At 52.2% G+C, this 23,630-nt stretch overlaps 1 protein-coding gene across 1 annotated transcript in view; it reads left to right on the plus strand.

The window, feature by feature from the left end:
* gtf2h4 (general transcription factor IIH, polypeptide 4) overlaps nt 1-23,630 on the plus strand; it is a 241,238-nt gene that overhangs the window by 175,944 nt on the left and 41,664 nt on the right. The window contains exons 9-10 of the mRNA XM_072475350.1: nt 19,720-19,803; nt 23,062-23,194. Of these exons, the coding sequence (XP_072331451.1) occupies nt 19,720-19,803; nt 23,062-23,194 (217 nt within the window). The remainder of the gene's footprint in view (nt 1-19,719; nt 19,804-23,061; nt 23,195-23,630) is intronic.

A 23,630-nucleotide genomic window follows, 5' to 3' on the forward strand; every position in this document is an offset into this window, starting at 1 on the left:
TAAGGATAGAGAAATGGTCCTTAGATGGGCGAAGAAAACTCGGAGCAGTAAATGGGAGAACGCGGTGATCCGCGTTTATCAAGACTGGAGTGCGGAGGTGGCGAGAAGGAGGGCGAGCTTTAATCGGGCCAAGGCGGTGCTTCATAAAAAGAAGATAAAATTTGGAATGCTGCAACCGGCAAGACTGTGGGTCACATATCGAGGGAGGCACCACTACTTTGAGACGGCGGATGAAGCGTGGACTTTTATTGTGGAAGAAAAACTGGAATGAGCGGGTTATTAAAAAGAACGTTCGAACAAAGTGGTGGGGCGAATGTGGGGGGCAAAGAGGGGTTTTATGTACTAATCCTGCGATGTGGTAACTTTTCTCTCTCCCACAGGTGGTGATGGGGGGAGGAGGGGAGGTGGAGGAGATGGGGCGTTGGCCATTGGGGGCGGGGCCAAGGGAGAAGCGCGGGCTTGGTTCCCGCGCTATGATAATCATGGCGGGAATAGTGAAGCAGGAAGGAGGGGGCGTCGCACGGTGCGAGCCGAGGTCACCGGGGGAAGCCGAGGTCAGCCAGAGTTTGCTGACTTCTGGGAGCAACATCCCGTAATTACGCTAGCGGGGGATCTAGCGGGGGGGGTGGGAGGGGGGAATTACTGGGTTGCTGCTGCTGGGGAGAGGGGGGAGCTGGTATGGGAGAGGATGGGCGGGGGGGCACCGCCTGGGGGAGATACAGCTGCGTGGGAACCGGGTGAGGAGCTGGAAAAAGGTGATGGCTAATCGACAAGGGGGGGGGTAGGAAGTACCCCCAACTCGGCTGATCACGTGGAACGTGAGAGGGCTGAACGGGCCGATAAAGAGTGCACGGGTACTCGCACACCTTAAGAAACTTAAGGCAGATGTGGTTATGTTACAGGAAACGCACCTGAAACTGATAGACCAGGTTAGGCTACGCAAAGGATGGGTGGGGCAGGTGTTCCATTCGGGGCTAGATGCGAAAAACAGGGGGGTGGCTATATTAGTGGGGAAGCGGGTAATGTTCGAGGCAAAGACTATAGTGGCGGATAACGGGGGCAGATACGTGATGGTGAGTGGCAAACTACAGGGGGAGACGGTGGTTTTGGTAAACGTATATGCCCCGAACTGGGATGATGCCAATTTTATGAGGCGGATGCTAGGACGCATTCCGGACCTAGAGATGGGAAAGCTGATAATGGGGGGAGATTTTAATACGGTGTTGGAACCAGGGCTGGATAGGTCGAAGTCCAGGACTGGAAGGAGGCCGGCAGCAGCCAAGGTACTTAAAGATTTTATGGAGCAGATGGGAGGTGTAGACCCGTGGAGATTTAGCAGACCTAGGAGTAAGGAGTTCTCGTTTTTCTCCTATGTCCATAAAGTCTACTCGCGAATAGACTTTTTTGTGCTGGGTAGGGCATTGATCCCGAAGGTGAGGGGAACGGAGTATACGGCTATAGCCATTTCGGATCACGCTCCACACTGGGTGGACTTGGAGATAGGGGAGGAAACAGGAGGGCGCCCACCCTGGAGAATGGACATGGGACTAATGGCAGATGAGGGGGTGTGTCTAAGGGTGAGGGGGTGCATTGAAAAGTACTTGGAACTCAATGATAATGGGGAGGTCCAGGTGGGAGTGGTCTGGGAGGCGTTGAAGGCGGTGGTTAGAGGGGAGCTGATATCAATAAGGGCACATAAAGGGAAGCAGGAGAGTAAGGAACGGGAGCGGTTGCTGCAAGAACTTTTGAGGGTGGACAGACAATATGCGGAAGCACCGGAGGAGGGACTGTACAGGGAAAGGCAAAGGCTACATGTAGAATTTGACTTGCTGACTACAGGCACTGCAGAGGCACAATGGAGGAAGGCATAGGGTGTACAGTACGAATATGGGGAGAAGGCGAGCAGGTTGCTGGCACACCAATTGAGGAAAAGGGGAGCAGCGAGGGAAATAGGGGGAGTGAGGGATGAGGAAGGAGAGATGGAGCGGGGAGCGGAGAGAGTGAATGGAGTGTTCAAGACATTTTATAAAAAATTATATGAAGCTCAACCCCCGGATGGGAGGGAGAGAATGATGGGCTTCTTGGATCGGCTGGAATTTCCCAAGGTGGAAGAGCAGGAAAGGGTGGGACTGGGAGCACAGATCGAGGTAGAAGAAGTGGTGAAAGGAATTAGGAGCATGCAGGCGGGAAAGGCCCCGGGACCGGATGGATTCCCAGTCGAATTCTATAGAAAATATGTGGACTTGCTCGCCCCGGTACTGACGAGGACCTTTAATGAGGCAAAGGAAAGGGGACAACTGCCCCCGACTATGTCTGAAGCAACGATATCGCTTCTCTTAAAGAAGGAAAAGGACCCGCTACAATGCGGGTCCTATAGACCTATTTCCCTCCTAAATGTAGATGCCAAGGTCCTGGCCAAGGTAATGGCAATGAGAATAGAGGAATGTGTCCCGGGGGTGGTCCACGAGGACCAAACTGGGTTTGTGAAGGGGAGACAGCTGAACACGAATATACGGAGGTTGTTAGGGGTAATGATGATGGCCCCACCAGAGGGAGAAACGGAGATAGTAGTGGCGATGGATGCCGAGAAAGCATTTGATAGAGTGGAGTGGGATTATTTGTGGGAGGTGTTGAGGAGATTTGGTTTTGGAGAGGGGTATGTTAGATGGGTGCAGCTGTTGTATAGGGCCCCAGTGGCGAGCGTGGTCACGAATGGACGGGGATCTGCATATTTTCGGCTCCATAGAGGGACAAGGCAGGGATGCCCTCTGTCCCCATTATTGTTTGCACTGGCGATTGAGCCCCTGGCGATAGCGTTGAGGGGTTCCAAGAAGTGGAGGGGAGTACTTAGGGGAGGAGAAGAGCACCGGGTATCTTTGCATGCGGACGATTTGCTACTATACGTGGCGGACCCGGCGGAGGGGATGCCAGAAATAATGCGGATACTTGGGGAGTTTGGGGATTTTTCAGGGTATAAATTGAACATGGGGAAAAGTGAGTTGTTTGTGGTGCATCCAGGGGAGCAGAGTAGAGAAATAGAGGACCTACCGTTGAAGAAGGTAACAAGGGACTTTCGTTACCTGGGGATCCAGATAGCTAAGAATTGGGGCACATTGCATAGGTTAAATTTAACGCGGTTGGTGGAACAGATGGAGGAGGATTTCAAGAGATGGGATATGGTATCCCTGTCAATGGCAGGGAGGGTGTAGGCGGTTAAGATGGTGGTCCTCCCGAGATTCCTCTTTGTGTTTCAGTGCCTCCCGGTGGTGATCACGAAGGCTTTTTTTAAAAGGATTGAAAAGAGCATCATGGGTTTTGTGTGGGCCGGGAAGACCCCGAGAGTGAGGAAGGGATTCTTACAGCGTAGCAGGGATAGGGGGGGGCTGGCACTACCGAGCCTAAGTGAGTATTATTGGGCCGCTAATATTTCAAGGGTGAATAAGTGGATGGGAGAGGAGGAGGGAGCGGCGTGGAAGAGATTAGAGAGGGCGTCCTGTAGGGGACTAGCCTACAGGCTATGGTGACAGCCCCATTGCCATTCTCACCGAGGAACTACACCACAAGCCCGGTAGTGGTGGCTACACTGAAGATTTGGGGACAGTGGAGACGGCATAGGGGAAAGACTGGAGCCTTGGGGGGGTCCCCGATAAGAAACAACCATAGGTTTGCCCCGGGGGGAATGGATGGGGGATATGGAATGTGGCAAAGAGCAGGAATAACGCAGCTGAAAGATCTGTTTGTGGATGGGAAGTTCGCGAGTCTGGGAGCGCTGACCGAGAAATATGGGTTGCCCCAAGGGAATGCATTCAGGTATATGCAACTGAGGGCTTTTGCGAGGCAACAGGTGAGGGAATTCCCGCAGCTCCCGACACAAGAGGTGCAGGACAGAGTGATCTCAAAGACATGGGTGGGGGATGGTAAGGTGTCAGATATATATAGGGAAATGAGGGACGAAGGGGAGACTATGGTAGATGAACTAAAAGGGAAATGGGAAGAAGAGCTGGGGGAGGAGATCGAGGAGGGGCTGTGGGCAGATGCCCTAAGCAGGGTAAACTCGTCGTCCTCGTGTGCCAGGCTAAGCCTGATTCAGTTTAAGGTATTACACAGGGCACATATGACTGGAGCACGGCTCAGTAAATTTTTTGGGGTGGAGGATAGGTGTGCGAGGTGCTCGAGAAGCCCAGCGAATCATACCCATATGTTTTGGTCATGCCCGGCACTACAGGGGTTTTGGATGGGGGTGACAAAGGTGCTTTCAAAAGTAGTAGGAGTCCGGGTCGAACCAAGCTGGGAGTTGGCTATATTTGGGGTTGCACAAGAGCCGGGAGTGCAGGAGGCGAGAGAGGCCGATGTTTTGGCCTTTGCGTCCCTAGTAGCCCGGCGCAGGATATTGCTAATGTGGAAAGAAGCCAAGCCCCCGGGGGTGGAGACCTGGACAAATGACATGGCGGGGTTTATAAAGCTAGAGCGGATTAAGTTCGTCCTAAGGGGGTCGGCTCAAGGGTTCACCAGGCGGTGGCATCCGTTCGTCGAATACCTCGCGGAAAGATAGACGGAATGGGAAAAAGAAGGAGGCAGCAGCAGCCCAGGATCGGGGGGGGGGGGGGGGGGGGGCGGAGGAACCAGAAGGACTCTCAGGGTTGTTAATATATACTGTTTTGTATGTATAGGTCGTTGCTACAGATAATTATATATTGGACTGTTAAATTATATTTTTGGAGAGTGTTACTTGTGATAAGGCAGTTGCCAATTAGGGCTAGTTTTCATTTTTGTTATTTATTATTTATTCATTTTTTGTTTATAAAATAGGTCATTGTTATTTGTGTTGTTATAATATTGTGTAAAGGATGCACAATGTACTGTGTTGGTTGACCAAAAATTTTCAATAAAATATTTAATAAAAAAAAAAGTTTTACAATTCAAGTCCGGTAGAAAATCGGGGGAAAAGGTCCAAAAGTCCGATCCGAGCGGGAGCCACCAAATGTGCGACTTACTCCTTCATAGTCCCCACCGGAAGTCTGTTGATTATTCTTTTGTCTACGTACTGTGTACGTTTCCTCAGCCACAGAAACATACTTTTCACTGTACTTTGGGACATGTGACAATAAATCAAATCAAATCAAATACGGCGCCGAAGACCCAGGTTCGATCCCAGCCCCAGGTCACTATCCCTGTGGAGTTTACACATTCTCTCTGTGTTTGCGCGGGTTTCACCCCCACAACCCAAAGATGTGCAGGTTAGGTGGATTGGCCACGCCAAATTTCCCCTTAATTGGAAAAAGAAGAGAATTGGGTCCACTAAACATATTTTTAACAATGAATCCTGGAAGAGGTCTCTCGCAGGATCTACCGGCTGCATCCCGACTCGATTCCAGCGGGATGGGGCCAATAAATCGCATCCGTACAGTCTGAGAGGGGGAGGAGAGAGAGAGGTGGGGTCAGACTCCGAGAGAAAGAGAGAGCGAGTTGGGGCCAGACAGAGAGGAGAGAGAGAGATGGGCAGAGACCTGGGGATTGGGGGGGCTGGTGGTGGATAGGGATTGAGAACAGACAGAGATCGAGGTGGGGGGAGAGATTGAGAACAGACTGATCGGGGTGGGGGGAGAGATTGAGAACAGACAGTGATCGGGGTGGGGGGTAGAGATTGAGAACAGACAGAGATCGGGGTGGGGGGATAGAGATTGAGAACAGACTGATCGGGGTGGCGGATAGAGATTAAGAACAGACAGTGATCGGGGTGGGGGAGAGTTTGAGAACAGACAGTGATCGGGGTGGAGGGAGAGATTGAGCACAGAGAGTGATCGGGGTGGGGGAGAGATTGAGAACAGACAGAGATCGGAGTGGGGATAGAGATTGAGAACAGACAGAGATCGGGGTGGGGATAGAGATTGAGAATAGACAGTGATCGGGGTGGGGGGTAGAGATTGAGAACAGACAGAGATCGGGGTGGGGGGATAGAGATTGAGAACAGACTGATCGGGGTGGCGGATAGAGATTAAGAACAGACAGTGATCGGGGTGGGGGAGAGTTTGAGAACAGACAGTGATCGGGGTGGAGGGAGAGATTGAGCACAGAGAGTGATCGGGGTGGGGGAGAGATTGAGAACAGACAGAGATCGGAGTGGGGATAGAGATTGAGAACAGACAGAGATCGGGGTGGGGATAGAGATTGAGAATAGACAGTGATCGGGGTGGGGGGAGAGATTGAGAACAGACAGTGATCGGGGTGGGGGGAGAGATTGAGAACAGACAGTGATCGGGGTGGGGATAGAGATTGAGAACAGACAGTGATCGGGGTGGGGGGAGAGATTGAGAACAGACAGTGATCGGGGTGGGGGGAGAGATTGTGAACAGAGAGTGATCGGGGTGGGGGGAGAGATTGAGAACAGACAGTGATCGGGGTGGGGAGAGGGGATAGAGATTGAGAACAGACAGTGATCGGGGTGGGGGAGAGATTGAGAATAGACAGTGATCGGGGTGGTGGGAGAGATTGAGAACAGACAGTGATCAGGGTGGGGGGGAAGAGATTGAAAACAGACATTGATCGGGGTGGGGATAGAGATTGAGAACAAACAGTGATCGGGGTGGTGGGAAAGATTGAGAACAGACAGTGATCGGGGTGGGGGAGAGATTGAGAACAGACAGAGATTGGGGTGGGGGGAGAGATTGAGAACAGACAGTGATCGGGGTGGGGGGAGAGATTGAGAACAGACAGTGATCGAGGTGGTGGGAGAGATTGAGAACAGAGAGTGATCGGGTTGGGGAGAGATATTGAGAACAGACAGTGATCGGGGTGGGGGAGAGATTGAGAACAGACAGTGATCGGGGTGGGGGAGAGATTGAGAACAGACAGAGATAGGGGTGGGGGATAGTGATTGAGAACAGACAGTGATCGGGATGTGGGAGAGATTGAGAACAGACAATGATCGGGGTGGGGGGAAGAGATTGAGAACAGACCGTGATCGGGGTGGGGATAGAGATTGAGAACAGACAGTGATCGGGGTGTGGAGAGATTGAGAACAGACAGTGATCGGGGTGGGGGAGAGATTGAGAACAGACAGTGTTGGGGGTGGGGATAGAGTTTGAGAACAGAGAGTGATCGGGGTGGGGATAGAGATTGAGAACAGACAGTGATCGGGGTGGGGAGAGATTGAGAACAGACAGTGATCGGGGTGGGGATAGAGATTGAGGACAGACAGTGATCGGGGTGGGGATAGAGATTGAGAACAGACAGTGATCGGGGTGGGGAGAGATTGAGAACAGACAGTGATCGGGCTGGGGATAGAGATTGAGGACAGACAGTGATCGGGGTGGCGATAGAGTTTGAGAACAGACAATGATCGGGGTGGGGGGAAAGATTTCGAACAGAGTGACCAGGGTGGGGGAGAGATTGAGAACTGACAGTGATCGGGGTGGGGATAGAGTTTGAGAACAGTGATCGAGTTGGGGATAAAGATTGAGAACAGACTGTGATCGTGGTGGGGAGATGGTATAGAGATTGAGAACAGACAGTGATCGGGGTGGGGGAGAGGGGCTACAGATTGAGAACAGACAGAGATCGATGTGTGGATAGAGATTGAGAACAGACAGTGATCGGGCTGGGGGATAGAGATTGAGAACAGACAGTGATCGGGGTGGGGGGAAGAGATTGAGAACAGACAGTGATCGGGGTGTGGATAGAGATTGAGAACAGACAGTGATCGGGGTGGGGTGAAAGATTGAGAACAGACAGTGATCGGGTTGGGGGATAGAGATTGAGAACAGACAGTGATCTGGGTGGGGGATAGAGATTGAGAACAGACAGTGATCGGGGTGGGGGAGAGATTGAGAACAGACAGTGATCGGGGTGGGGGAGAGATAGAGAACAGACAGTGATCGGGGTGGGAGGAGAGATAGAGAACAGACAGAGATAGGGGTGGGGGATAGAGATTGAGAACAGACAGTGATCGGGGTGGGGGATAGAGATTGAGAACATACAATGATCGGGGTGGGGGGAGAGATTGAGAACAGACAGTGATCGGGATGGAGGATAGAGATTGAGAACAGATAGAGATCGGTGTGGGGGAGAGATTGAGAACAGACAGTGATCGGGGTGGGGATAGAGATTGAGAACAGACAGTGACCGGGGTGGGGATAGAGTTTGAGAACAGATAGAGATCGGTGTGGGGGAGAGATTGAGAACAGACAGTGATCGGGGTGGGGGGAGAGATTGAGAACAGACAGTGATCGGGATGGAGGATAGAGATTGAGAACAGATAGAGATCGGTGTGGGGGAGAGATTGAGAACAGACAGTGATCGGGGTGGGGATAGAGATTGAGAACAGACAGTGATCGGGGTGGGGGGAGAGATTGAGAACAGACAGTGATCGGGGTGGGGATAGAGATTGAGAACAGACAGTGACCGGGGTGGGGATAGAGTTTGAGAACCGACTGAGATCGGGGTGGGGGGAGAGATTGAGAACAGACAGTGATCGGGGTGGGGATAGAGATTGAGAACAGACAGAGATTGGGGTGGGGGGAGAGATGAGAACAGACCGTGATCGGGGTGGGGATAGAGATTGAGAACAGATAGAGATCGGTGTGGGGGAGAGATTGAGAACAGACAGTGATCGGGATGGGGGAGAGATTGAGAACAGACAATGATCGGGGTTGGGGGAGAGATTGAGAACAGACCGTGATCGGGGTGGGGATAGAGATTGAGAACAGACAGTGATCGGGGTGCGGATAGAGATTGAGAACAGACAGAGATCCGGGTGGGGGGAAAGATTGAGAATAGACAGTGATCGGGGTGGGGATAGAGATTGAGAACAGACATAGATCGGGGTGGGATAGAGATTGAGAGCAGACAGTGATCGGAGTGTGGGAGAGATTGAGAACAGACAGTGATCGGGGTGGGGGAGAGATTGGGAACAGACAGTGATCGGGGTGGGGGGAGAGATTGAGAACAGACAGTGATCGGGGTGGGGGGAGAGATTGAGAACAGACAGTGATCGGGTTGGGGGGAGAGATTGAGAACAGACAGTGATCGGGGTGGGGGAGAGATTGGGAACAGACTGTGATCGGGGTGGGGGAGAGATTGAGAACAGACAGTGATCAGGGTGGGGGGAGAGATTGGGAACAGACAGTGTTCGGGGTGGGGGGAGAGATTGAGAACAGACAGTGATCGGGGTGGGGGGAGAGATTGAGAACAGACAGTGATCAGGGTGGGGGGAGAGATTGGGAACAGACAGTGTTCGGGGTGGGGGGAGAGATTGGGAACAGACAGTGTTCGGGGTGGGGGGAGAGATTGAGAACAGACTGTGATCGGGGTGGGGGAGAGATTGAGAACAGACTGTGATCGGGGTTGGGGGAGAGATTGAGAACAGACTGTGATCGGGGTGGGGGGAGAGATTGAGAACAGACAGAGATCTACAGGGTAAGACTGAACTCGATGTAAATATGGTTGATTTGCATTAACATCAATTGGCACTAACCCTGCCTGTAATCCCTCTGTAACTGGAGCTGATTAACATCGATATAAGAGCATTAATTAGAGGAGCATTGCATTGAAGTGCCCTTTTCAAGGGATCGAGCTGTCAGCGTTCTTGTTCTGCTGCTACTTTGAGTGCTGCTAATCTGTGCGATGGGAAGAAATCTCCATGCCCCCTGCAAGCTGATGGTAAATCATTCGGCCCCTCGCTGGGACAGCAGTCGCTGGCTCAGGCTCTGGATCCCAGTGTATTTGTATCCATTTCATATTCTGGCTTTCAGAGAAAATGGTGAACCCAGCCCCAATTAGTAGTCTGTGGTCCATGGACTGTGCAGAGTCTGCACGTTCTCCCCTTGTCTGCGTGGGTTTCCTCCCACAGTCCAAAGATGTGCAGGTTAGGTGGATTGGCCATGATAAATTGCCCTTAGTGTCCAAAATTGCTCTTAGTGTTGGATGGGGTTACTGGGTTATGGGGATAAGGTGGAGGTGTGAGCCTGGGTAGGGTGCTCTTTCCAAGAGCCGGTGCAGACTCGATGGGCCGAATGGTCTCCTTCTGCACTGTAAATTCTATGATTCTATGACATTTGACATTTTGGGTGTAATGGGGAGGTTTTGGGACCACTGCCTATTTTGCTGCTGTGTTTACGAACTGGATCGCTCCTCCATAGCGCAGACACCAGCACGATGGACCGAATGGGCTCCTTTTCTGCTGTACTGTTCTATAATTTTATGTCAATGTGGGATAATTCGTAGCGGAATCTAAGATGGGGCTCACAATCCTACTTGATCTCTTTCAGACAGTTAACTTTGGGTCTGTTGCGTCTGCTCATCACCATTTACAGAGCTGATCAGGCATCTCACATTGACCAGGGCAAGGTGGTTTAGCGAGTGAAAGCCCACTACTAACTGGAAGTCAGTGTTAATACCCTGCCTACAAGAGCCAGGTCAGAGTCTGGGGTTTCTGTGGTGAGTAACTCACCTCCTGACTCCCTGAAGCCGAAACCACCTACAAGGCACAAGGCAGGCGTGTGATGGAATACTCTCCACTTGCCTGGATGAGCGCAGCTCCAACAACACTCAACAAGCTCGACACCATCCAGGACAAAGCAGCCCACTTGATTGGCACCCCTATCCACCCCTTAAACATTCACTCCCTCCGCCACACATGGGCAGCCGTGTGTGCCACCTGAAAGATGCACTGCAGGAACTCACAAAGGTTCCTTAGGCAACACCTTCCAAATTCACGACCGCCACCATCTAGAAGGACGAGGGACAGCAGGTACCTGGGAACCCCGCTACCTGGAGGTTCCCCTCCAAGTCACTCACAATCCCGACTTGGAAATATATCGGTCGTTCCTTCACTGTCACTGGGCCAAAATCCTGAAACACTCTCCCCCAGAGCACTGTGTACCTACGCCTCATGGTCTGCAGCAGCTCAAGGAGGCAGCTCACCGCCACCTCTTGAAGGGCAATTGGGGCTGGGCAATAAGTGCTCGTCGAGTCAGCGACACTCGCCTTTGACTGTGTGCTTGTCCGCTTGCTGATTTGGATGCCAGCCATTCCTGTGCAGAAACCCAATAGTTGAAACCAGGCCAAAGCTTTGAAGGGGAAAGATGCAGAACGTTTGCATGAAAGGCCCGTGACCTTGGGCTGTCGATAAACGCCGCATAGCCACTAAATCATTTCTGAAGGGTCGTCGCTATGGTGATGTAAGGAAGGACAGCGGCCAATTGATGCACAGCAAGCTCCCCCAATTGGCCACATGGGGAGATAGTTGGTTCTTTGTTGTGTTGGCTGAGGGATGAATATTAACGCAGGAGGAGGAGGAGAAACCCCCCCCTCCTCCTCTTCAAAATGGTGGCGGTAGGATGGTGGAGAAACCCCCCCCCCCCCTCTTCAAAATGGTGGCGGTAGGATGGTGGAGAAACCCCCCCCCCCCTCTTCAAAATGGTGGCGGTAGGATGGTGGAGAAACCCCCCCTCTCCTCTTCAAAATGGTGGCGGTAGGATGGTTGCTGCCTGTCGAAGAAGGTCCGAAAGAAGACCTCGGTTTACCAGCTCGCCCGAGAGACGGCGCTTGCAGACAGTGCAGCTTGAACTCATGACCTTCTGGCTCGCGAGACAGGGCGCCAAATCTTTCACTCCTTAATCACTGCTGTGGAGGGTGTAATGGGGGCTACTGTATGTGACGGGCAGGTTGTTGAGAGAAGACATGTGGCCCAGTGGAGGGGTTTGGGAGCAATACGATGGCTGATGGCACAGCCGGGGCAGTGGGGGGCAGGGAACGAGGCAATGCTCAGTAGCCCAGAGATGGATATTAGATGGTTCAAGTGCAGAGAGGCTGAGGAGGTTGCATAGGTAATCCGTGCGAGTGAAAATTAAAGTGGGGCGGGGGGGGGGAGAAAGGAAGCTCAATACTTTGGGAAAGAATGAAGAGGCCAACGCTCTTTTCTCTGGAGGGGACGAGGCTGAGGCACGGGGGGGGGGGGGGGGGGGGGGGGGGGGGGGGTCTGATAGAGCTCTTTACAAAGCCTTCAGTCAGGTAGACATGGGGAAAATGTTTCCACTTGTCGGGGAATCCAAGCCGTGAATATGAGCTAACGACGGACAAACGCAGCAAGGAATTCGGAGAGTGGTGAGAAGGTGCGACAGGCGACCACAGGAAGTGGTTGAGGAAAATCGGAGAGATGATGAGGGGAGGCTGGGTGAGCACATGAGGGAGAAAGGAATAGAAGGATATGGTGATGAAGGGAGAGGGAGGATAGAAGCCTGACGTGGAGCAGAAACAGTGGTATGAACCAGATGGGCTGAATGGCCTGTTTCTGAGGCGTAAACCCCTGCGTACGCGATCAGCAGGGACACGTACGAATAAGAACACCTGCCCCCAGCTCCATTCATAGAATAGAGTCATAGAATTTACAGTGCAGAAGGAGACCATTCGGCCCATCGAGTCTGCACCGGCTCTTGGAAAGAGCACCTTACCCAAGGTCAACACCTCCACCCTATCCCCATAACCCAGCAACTCCACCCAACACTTAAGGGCAATTTTGGACACTTAAGGGCAATTTAGCATGGCCAATCCACCTAACCTGCACATGTTTGGACTGTGGGAGGAAACCGGAGCACCCGGAGGAAACTCACGCGCACACGGGGAGAACATGCAGACTCCGCACAGACAGTGACCCAAGCCGGGAATCGAACCTGGGACCCTGGAGCTGTGAAGCAATTGTGCTAACCACCATGCTACCGTGCTGCCCACAAATCGCTTATTGTCACAAGTAGGCTTCAAATGAAGTTACTGTTAAAAGCCCCTAGTCGCCACATTCCGGCGCCTGTTCGGGGGGCTGGTACGGGAATTGAACCCGTGCTGCTGGCCTGCCTTGGTCTGCTTTCAAAGCCAGTGATTTAGCCCTGTACTAAACCAGCCTCGCCTCTTCCGCTACCGCCCATCCTCCCGTTTGGGAAGGAACCCACGTCGCCCTCGGGTTCTGTCAGAGATCCCCTTCCCCACTTTGATGCGAATCGGGGCAGTGTTGGCGTTGCATACAGGAACCTGGTGGGAAAGGGGCTGACTGCCCCAAAAGGTCCTTCTGTAATTTGGAGCCGTCCTCCGTGAAGGGGGGTGACCGCATTTGTGCCTGTTGAGAGTTTCCCTTGATTGAATTTCTGTTGCAGTCAGGCTTTGTTGATAAATCCGGCCGATGCTATTAACAGAAACTAATGCGTTGTAAGTGCTGCGGGTTTGAGTTACACTGAAGGAAGATTCCCGGCTGGATGGACTGAAAATGCTTGCAGGTGCAGTAATCTGGATTGAAGAGCAATGCACCCTGCTGGGGCCTGGTGGATCTGCTGTCACTTGGAAAGGCAACAAATGAGCCTCCCCCCAACACCCCCCTCCTCCCAACCCCCCCCCTCACTGGGAACAGGCTGCCCAGTGTCTGACTGTGAATGGGGGGGAGCGGAGAAGGTTAATCCCCATAATTGAGTGCAGACGGTTTCCAAGAGGGTTAATGTTTAATATGCTGACTGGTGGTGTTGCAATCTTGCTGCAGTGTGATTCTTTTGATGATTATTACATTGCTGTGTGGAGCTTGTTGCTGTGCTGCGGCCGAGTCAGTAATTGGTTGGCCTTTGAGCTGCTCACCAGGGGTACGTGGCGTGTTCAATCCAGTGAGGAGAGCCACGAGCGAGGCTCTCAAATTGGTTCCAGCCGCTCTGCATTCTCTACTCTCCTTTTCCTCTCTGACCTTTTCCTGGGCATCTCCTTCAGCCTTGGGGACGAGCGGAGGCAGGAGGCGGAGTGAACACCTGTGGTGTTCCCGAGGAGGCCAGCCCACTCGCACAGCTTGCCCCTCAGATGGCGGCATTTCCCCCCTTGTTTTTTTTTTTGTTGATCTCTAACCTTTTGTTGACCTCCCCTTCTCGTTCAGTTGCGAGCTGCGAGGGGAGTGTGGGGGGGACGAGGGGAAGGAGTGACCCTGTGACCGCCGGTGCCTGACTGCGGAAGTGTTCAGCACACGTGACATCTTCTTGCCTGCTTGTTCTGTTAGATCATAGAATCATAGAATTTACAGTGCAGAAGGAGGCCATTCGGCCCATCGAGTCTGCACCGGCTCTTGGAAAGAGCACCCTACCCAAGCCCACACCTCCACCCTATCCCCTTAACCCAGTAACCCCACCCAACACTAAGGGCATGGCCAATCCACCTAACCTGCACATCTTTGGACTGTGGGAGGAAACCGGAGCACCCGGAGGAAACCCACGCAGTCACGGGAGAACGTGCAGACTCCGCACAGACAGTGACCCAAGCCGGGAATCGAACCTGGGACCCTGGCGCAGTGAAGCAACTGTGCTAACCACTGTACTATCGTGCCGCCCAATTAGCGATGGGCAACAAATGCTGGCCCAGCCAACGACGCCCGTATGAAAGAATATTCCAATGCATTCCACGCTGGCTTTCCATCTTTTGATCCTATTACTATTATGCTAGAACAATCTGATACTTTTCTAGATAGCCATGGCTGTGTTACTTTTCCAGTGGAGTTTTTGTTCGTCACGCGAATACATCTTTGTTGAGAGCTATGAATTATTTCCTTAACATTTCACCATTGCTCACCTACAATCATACCTTTTAATCTAATTTCCCAATCTACCTGAGCAAATTTGTCCTTCACACCTGGGTGATTGACTTTGTTTAGATATGAGGCCCTGGTTTCAGATCTCGCTCAAGCTTGCTATGAAATTCGATCATAGTTATGTTCACTCCACTACCATAAGATTGCAAATTAATCCTGTCCTAACTCCACTCCCTAAGTCCAGCTTTCATTTCCTCTGGCTTCATTGCACAGTACTCCCCGTGTCTGCGTGGTGCACGCCGCCGGGTGCTCCGGTTTCCTCCCACAGTCCAAAGATGTGCAGGTTCGGTGGATTGGCCATGCTAAATTGCCCCTTAATGTCCAGAAAAGGTTAGGTGGGGTTGCGGGGATAGGGTGCAAGTGTGGAGATAGGGCGGAGGTGTGGGCTTGAGTAGGGTGCTCTTTCCAAGGGCCGGTGCAGACTCGATGGGCTGAATGGCCTCCTTCTGCACTGTAAATTCTATACTAGGGTGGGATATTCCAGCCCTTCCTGCCAGTGGCATCTTTCAGTCCTGCCGGCCCCCCCCCCCCACCCTGTAGAGGGGCAACAATAGCCCCGGCAACAAAAGGCAAGCCGCCTCCACAACGGGAAATCATTTCTGGCGGGAATGGAGGTTCCTGCTGGCAGGAAGGACCGGAAAATCGCGCCCTCAATCTAAAACTGCTTCCCAGTTAGTTACTCAAGATATTCTAGAAAACTGTCCAGAATGCATTCCATGCGCTTGGACTCCAAGCTATTTGTACTTCCTGGCTTTCGCCAATAACTTGCTTTGTCCATTTTTGAATTTAAGTTCGGATTCTCGCAAGGAAACTTGAAAAGTAACCGTAACGTTTGCAGGTCACCGTCAAAACTCCTTAGCTGGTTCACTACTCTCCTGTCAGTGAAGGAAACTGGCCTGTTTATACTTGCTGTGGCCTATATATGACTCCAGCTCCCCTGCCACAGACACACACATACACACACACACACACACACACACAAAGTAGCTTCTGAAATGGACCTGGCAAGGCACCTCAGTTGCAGCAAGTTATTCTCGGTAGGGAGAGAGATGGGTCGTGTAAGTGCCAGCAAAGGCCCACATCCTGAGAAGAATTTATTTTTAAAGACCGATGCAGCCCTGTTCTCGTGGGTACAGACGAACATCTGTGAGGCGTCGATTCAGTGTGGCAGCCCTCCTACCATCTTCTGAGGGCAACTGAGCCTGGACCAGTGATGTTTGCGCCACACAAGTGCCATCTCCAGCAAGAGAGAATCTAACTATTGCCCATTGACGCTCCACTGAATTCCCCACTATTAACATCCTGGGGGCTACCATTGATCAGAAACTGAACTGGACGAGCCATATTGAAACGTGGCTACCAGAGCAGATCAAAGGTTAGGAATCTTGCGAAGAGTGACTCACCTGACCCCACCCCCTGACCCCCAAAGCCTGTCCACCACCTACAAGGCCCAAGTCAGGAGTGTGATGGAATATTCTCCACTAGACTGGATGAGTGCTGCTCCAACAACACCCAAGAAGCCCGACACCATCCAGGACAAGGCAGCCCGCTTGATTGGTGCCCAGAGACATGGGCCAGAATTCTCCGAGCCTCCTCGCTGCAATCGTGCCTGGCGCAGGGGCGGAGAATGGGGCGTCAGACCTGCAATCGGGTCCGACGCCTTTCCACGCGTCCGGAGAATCGCCGCCAGTCGCGGTGCCGGGCTGTTGAAAGAGGCCCCCACGGCGAATCCGCACCGGCAACTGGCCGAGTTCCCGCCGGCGTGGTTCTAACACGGTTCCACCCGGCGGGAGCTCAGAGGCGCGGCTGCGGTGGCCGTCCTAGTGGAGGCGGGGGGATCCGTCACCGGGGCGGGGTGGGGCGTTCAGGATGGCCAGGCTCGCAATCGGGGGCCACCGATCGGTGGGAGCACGCAATCTGGGGGGGCTATTTCTTCGGCGCCAGCCCGCAGTGTGGGTCCGCCATGTTGCATGCGCGGACCCGCGGCCAGACTTACAGGACCCCATATAGGCAGCCGGAGCTGCGCGGAGCACTCCTGCGCCGTGCTGGCCCCCTGTGGGCCACAGAATCGCTGGGCCAAGAGGCCCATTGACGCTGGCGTAAAACGCTCTGGTGTTTACGCTTAGCCGCCATTTCAAAGACTCCCCCCCCCCCCTCCCCCAATGGTGTTGAAGCCTTTCACCTTCCACACATCAGGGCAAATGCAAGAATGCCAAATTTCAAACAATCACAACAATTTATGCTACAGGAGAAAAGGATGCTAATTGGTTGGCAAGTCAACGCTGATTGGCCGTGCGGTTGCCATGGAGAAACCAAGGGGAACCATAGGCTTCCTAAACTCTCAAATAATTTTTAAAATGCGCACGGCAAAGAACAGGACCCTGCAATGAATGTGTGCCGCAAGTATAAATGAGCCACATTCGGTGCTTGACTGGTTATCTGAAATAGGCTGTTAGTGTAGCTGTTAGCACACTTGGGGTTGATCAGCAAGTGCTGCTCAATCACGGAATCATATCTAACAGTAGATATTTTGTCTTATATTTTGTGAGCGCAGGCTGGCTGAGTACAGTCTGTACTCCGTCTGTTATATAAACCGAGGGAACATGCTGTTTGATTCAACCCACCCATCGCTGGGATGTCCAATCTCCGTACCTGGCATCGCACAGTGCTGGGATTCACACACGACATAGCTCAGCTGTGAAGATAGGCAGAACGTGCTTCTTTACTGGCGACAGCATCAGTCAGCCTGTCCCTTCTGATTGGCGTAGAAGATCTGGTGGCCCTGTTCATTTTGAAGAAGGCCTTGGGAGCCCCCCCTCCCCCGGTGTACTGGCCATTATCAATCCCTCAATCAACATCACAGAAAGAGCTTATTTATTTCTATTCTTTCGTGGGATGTCGACGTAGCATCCAAGGCCAGCATTTGTTGTCCTTTCCTAATTGCCCTTGAGCTGAGTGTCACGTTCGGCCATTTCAGAAGGGCAGTTAAGAGTCAACCCCATAGGGCAGCACGGTGGTGCAGTGGTTAGCATTGATGCCTCTCGGCGCTGAGGTCCCAGGTTCGATCCCGGCTCTGGGTCACTGTCCGTGTGGAGTTCTCACATTCTCCCCGTGCCTGCGTGGGTTTCGCCCCCACAACCCAAAGATGTGCAGTCTAGGTGGATTGGCCACGCTAAATTGCCCCTAATTGGAAAAAATGAATTGGGTAGTCATAATTTTTTTTTTTTTAAAGAGTCAACCACATTGCTGTGGATCTGGAATCGCATGTAGGCCAGACCGGGTAAGAACGGCAGATTTGGGCAGCACGGTGGCGCAGTGGTTAGCACTGCTGCCTCACGGCGCTGGGGCCCAGGTTCGGTCCCGGCCCGTGTGGAGTTTGCACATTCTCCCCGTGTCTGCGTGGGTCTCACCCCCACAACCCAAAGATGTGCAGGGTTAGGTGGATTGGCCACGCTAAATTGCCCCTTAATTGAAAAAGAAAAAAAAACATAAATTCAACTGGCTGTGGTGGGATTTGAACCCTTGTCCACAGAACATCAGCCGGGGCCTCGGGGCTAGCAGTCTGATGACATTACCACTACGCCACTGTCTCCCTCAAATTGTGCACAGCGCACTCACAAAGAGAGAGTTAGCTGCCCTGTTTCCTACATAACAACAGTAACTACACCTCAACAAATACTTTGTGATCTATAAAGCACTTTGGGATGTTTTGAGGTCGTGAAAGGCAGTATATAAATGAGGGGAGGAGGTGGCATGGTGCTTTTGTCACTGGACTAGTAAGAGACCCCAGGGTAATGCCCTGGGTACCTGGCTTCGAATCCCAACATGGCAGATGGTGAAATAAAAATGAAACGTCTACTGATGACCTTGTCGATTGTTGTAAAAACCCGTCCCGTCCACTAATGCCTCTTTAGGGAAAGAAATCTGACGTCCTTACCCGGTCTGGCCTACATGTGACTCCGGACTCTTGGTTGTAGTTGACTCTTCAATGCCCCTCTGAACTGTGCGAGCGAGCTACTCCAACAATTAGGGATGAGCAATAAATGCTGGCCCAGCCACGTCCCCATCCCTTAAACTAATATATGAATGGAAGATATTTCTTTTGTGCCTTAGTCGGTGAATTCGACCCTGGTAGATTAAGCTAACTGCTCTGATCCGGGGTCAGAACACGGGGTGGCTGCGGGGAAAGAGCCAGGGGGTGTTTGTCGGGGCGAATGGGTTAGCACGGGCAAATGACCTCAGTTGGTCATCTCCTTTCTGTGGTTCCTGTCACAAAGGATCGTTGTTCCTTCAGTGGTGACTTGCGTGTGATTCCGGTCCCTGGTGTTTTCCAGGTCTGTGATGTTATCCAGCTCTGTGCTGTTGGACAGCTCTGTGGTTTACTACCCGTTGACTCACTCCAGTGTTATAATGATACCATTCTTAGATTGCATTAAATGGCAGGCATGTAATACAACAGGATCCCGGGCTCAGGCTGTGTGTTCCGCCCGCCCTGAGAATACTAACAACCACTGTCCTCCAGCCCTATAATTACAGCCAATAAGCCAGGGTCTAATTATGTACATACAGGCCTGCTCCTGCATAGGAATCCCCTGGTTAGCCATCTGTCATCTGGAAGTGTCTGCTCCTTCTAGCCAATAAGCTCAGTCTGTTTCCCGAGCAGTTCAAGCTCAAGTGGCAGAAGGTCACGCGGTGGGGGGGAGTTTCAGCTTGCTGCAAGGTCTGATGGGAAAAATGGTCAACTGGTAACGTTCCACTTTCTCCCGACCCCTCAGCTTCCCGAATCCGATTCCGTTTTTTGTAACCTATCCACATAATGTACCCTTCTAAATCCTGGCCTCATTCCAGCGAATGCACAGTGTCTCCTGGCTCTCCTTGCAGATTGTCACTTCTCGAACACATACGGAGCCAAGACACAGCCCCCTGCTGACAGACACTCTCTTGCTAAAATGTCCGTGTTTAAGCTAGCTAGAATGGTAGATGTTTTCGGCCGAGACTGTATTGTTCAACAGCCTGACCCCGTTTGCTACATGATCCTTTAGTTCTCCTCGTCCAGTCACTTACCTCAGACTGCGTTCCTGTGTCTCTCATTATCCCTTCTTTCTGGCTCCCTGCAGGATTACTCGGTGGAAGGCATGAATGACTCCCTGTTGACATTCCTACAACACTTGAGGGAGTTTGGACTTGTCTTCCAGAGAAAGGTAAGGATAACTGGACTCTTGAGTGCCAGATGTGCAGCCTATCCCAATGAACCAGACCAGGTCAAACACTCACACTTCTGCAGGAGTTAAGGACAGAGTGTCAGAGTGAATCTCCCTCTACACTGTCTCATCAAACATTCCCAGAACAGGTACAGCACGGGTTAGATACCGAGTAAAGCTCCCTCCACACTGACCCCATCAAACACTCCCAGGACAGGTACAGCACGGGGTTAGATACCGAGTAAAGCTCCCTCTACACTGTCCGCATCAAACACTCCCAGGACAGGTACAGCAAGGGGTTAGATACAGAGTAAAGCTCCCTCCACACTGTCCCCATCAAACACTCCCAGGACAGATACAGCACGGGGTTAGATACAGAGTAAAGCTCCCTCTACACTGTCCCCATCAAACACTCCCAGGACAGGTACAGCACGGGGTTAGATACCGAGTAAAGCTGCCTCTACACTGTCCCATCAAACACTCCCAGGACAGGTACAGCAAGGGGTTAGATACCGAGTAAAGCTCCCTCTACACTGTCCCATCAAACACTCCCAGGACAGGTACAGCACGGGGTTAGATACAGAGTAAATCTCCCTCCACACTGTCCCCATCAACCACTCTCAGGACAGGTACAGCAAGGGGTTAGATACCGAGTAAAGCTGCCTCTACACTGTCCCCATCAAACACTCCCAGGACAGGTACAGCACGGGGTTAGATACAGAGTAAAGCTCCCTCTATACTGTCCCATCAAACACTCCCAGGACAGGTACAGCACGGGGTTAGATGCAGAGTAAAGCTCCCTCTACACTGTCCCCATCAAACACTCCGAGGGCAGGTACAGCACAGGGTTAGATACAGAGTAAAGCTCCCTCTACGCTGTCCCCATCAAACACTCCCAGGACAGGTGCAGCACAGGGTTAGATACTTTATTTTTTATTTGTTTCGTGGACGTGAGAATCACTGGCAAGACCAGCATTTTTGTCCATCCCTTGAGGGCATTTGAGAGTCAGCTGTGGTGCTGTGGGTCTGGAGTCACACGCAGATCAGACTGGGTAAGGATAGCACACTTCCTCCCTGAAGGACATTCGTGAACCAGAAGGGTTTTTATGACCATTGATTGGAGTTTTATGGTTATCGTTATTTGAACCTTCATTCCCTGAGCATTAATTAGGGCGTCTGGATTACTAGGCCCTTAAAGCACCCTTACCACTGTACCCCCATCTGCCCCAGCCTCGGAGGAGACCCATTCCCTTGCCCGGTGTGTTATGTCTCCAGCTGCCATCGGCCCACTGGAATGGAGTCTGGGGGCTATCCTGTCAGCACTGCGTGTGTGCCCAGTAACAAGAGTCCATTTCTGGGAACACAAACCCCTCCTTAAGGCACTGCTTTTGTCTCGTGCATTGCTCCCCATCCGTGTCTTGGAGGGCGCTGGTGGTCCCAGCACGTCAACTCGAAGGTGAGCCCCCAACATTTGAGGAGCCCGGGGGTTTTTTGACTGAGGGAGGTGAGGAGCCCAATCCTGCACTGGCCTCAGCAGGAAATTAACTTAATCCGAGCAGAGGATATAGGGGCGGCACGGTAGCACAATGGTTAGCACAGTTGCTTCACCGCTCCAGGGTCCCGGGTTCGATTCCCCGCTGGGTGACTGTCTGTGCGGAGTCTGCACGTCCTCCCCGTGTCTGCGTGGGTTTCCTCCGGGTGCTCCGGTTTCCTCCCACAGTCCAAAGACGTGCAGGTTAGGTGGATTGGCTATGATAAATTGCCCTTAGTGACCAAAAAAAGGTTAGGAGGGGTTATTGGGTTACAAGGTTAGGGTGGAAGTGCGGGCTTAAGTGGGTGGGTGCAGACTCGATGGGCCGATCACTCGCACGATGGCCCCCGCGGGGTCAGGTAACATCAACCTTGTTTTCAAATCCTTGCACGGCCTCGCCCCTTCCTACCCTGTATTCTGCTCCGACCCCTTCGAGATACCTGCTGTGTTCTGCTAATTCCGACCTCGTGCATTCCAAGTTCTAATCGCTCCACCATTGGCAGCCGTTCCTTCCGTGGCCTGAGCCCGGATCCCTGGAATATCCTCTGCACCTCCCTAGCATCGCTTTCCTCCCACAAGACAGCACAGTAGCACAAGTGGCTAGCACTGTGGCTTCACAGCGCCAGGGTCCCAGGTTCGAGTCCCCGCTGGGTCACTGTCTGTGCGGAGTCTGCACGTCCTCCCCGTGTCTGCGTGGGTTTCCTCCGGGTGCTCCGGTTTCCTCCCACAGTCCAAAGACGTGCAGGTTAGGTGGATTGGCTATGATAAATTGCCCTTAGTGACCAAAAAAAGGTTAGGAGGGGTTATTGGGTTACAGGGTTAGGGTGGAAGTGCGGGCTTAAGTGGGTGGGTGCAGACTCGATGGGCCGATTGGCCTCCTTCTGCACTGTATGTTCTGTGTTCTAAGATGCTCCTTATAACCTCCCTCTCTGACCTTTTGGTTGCTTTGGGGGACCATTTTGACCCTATTATCTTATGTTGCTTGTTGTTAGACTTGGTTTCATAAAGTTCCTGTGTATCACCTTGAGACATTTCATGGCATTAAAGGTGCTCTGTGTAAGAACTATGAGCAGTATTAGGCAACTCGGCCACTCGAGTCCACTCCACCATTCAATACAATCATGTCTGATCTCCTCTCGGCCTTAATTCCACCCTCCTGCCCGTTCTCCATAACCCTTCCACCCATTACTAAATATCTGTCCATTTTCCCCTTAAATTTACTCAATGACCTGGCATCGACCATACTCTGGGCTCGTGAATTCCATAGATTCACGACCCTTTGACGAAGTAATTCTCCTCATCTCTGTTTTAAATCTGCCCCCCCTATCCTAAAACTATGACCTCTTGTTCCAGACTGCCTCACAGGAGGAAGCATTCGCCCATGTTCACTTTATCAATACCTTTTATCATCTTGTCTACCTCAATTAGACCTCTCATTCTTCTGAACACGAGAGAGTACAGGCTTAAACTGCACAATCTCTCTTCAGAAGACATAGAGTCATCGGACTCGAAAAGTCAGCTCTTTTCTCTCCCTACAGATGCTGCCAGACCTGCTGGGATTTTCCAGCATTTTCTCTATATAATGTTGTTGGTCGAACTCGGCAAGACGTAGTGACACCAACATGCTCCGCGATGAACGAAATTGTTTGCAGAGAACGAGACTGGGCAAGGCATTCTCTCCTCTTTTTCTCGCTCACTCTCTCTCGCTGTCTCCCTCTCCGCCACAGCGTAAGTCGAGGAGGTTCTATCCGACACGACTAGCCATCAACCTGGCCTCGGGAGTGTCTGGCAGCTCAGTCGATGTGCACCGTCAGGGATACATCATTGTGGAAACAAACTACAGGATCTACGCTTATACAGGTGAGCGTCTACCTGCAGGGGGTGGAGAATCAATGGGGCAATCTCAAACCCTCAGTGGTCTCTCCTGTGAGCACATACAGGCCCACACATTATACTGTCCCATATGTAGGGTGGTACTTGAGGAGAAGGGGAGATGGTAATGTCACTGGACTACTGGTCCACAGGGCCCAGGCTGATGCTCCGGGCCCCCGACCCAACATGGCAGTCAGTGGAGCTTACATTCAGTTAATAGAATCTGGAATTATAAAGTCAGTCGCAGTAATGGTGACCGTGAAAATCCCATCGATTGTTGCAATCCCTTTTTTCCTTCGGGCAAGGAAGTCTGCCGCCCTTCCCCGGCCTGGCCGACATGTGACTCCAGACCCCCACAGCGATTGGCTCTTAACTCTAAAAATGGCCGCCCGAGTCCCTCAGTTCATGGGAAGCCGGGAACGAG

The sequence above is a fragment of the Scyliorhinus torazame genome, chromosome 14, assembly GCF_047496885.1.
Source record: "Scyliorhinus torazame isolate Kashiwa2021f chromosome 14, sScyTor2.1, whole genome shotgun sequence".
Classification (NCBI taxonomy): Eukaryota; Metazoa; Chordata; class Chondrichthyes; order Carcharhiniformes; family Scyliorhinidae; genus Scyliorhinus; species Scyliorhinus torazame.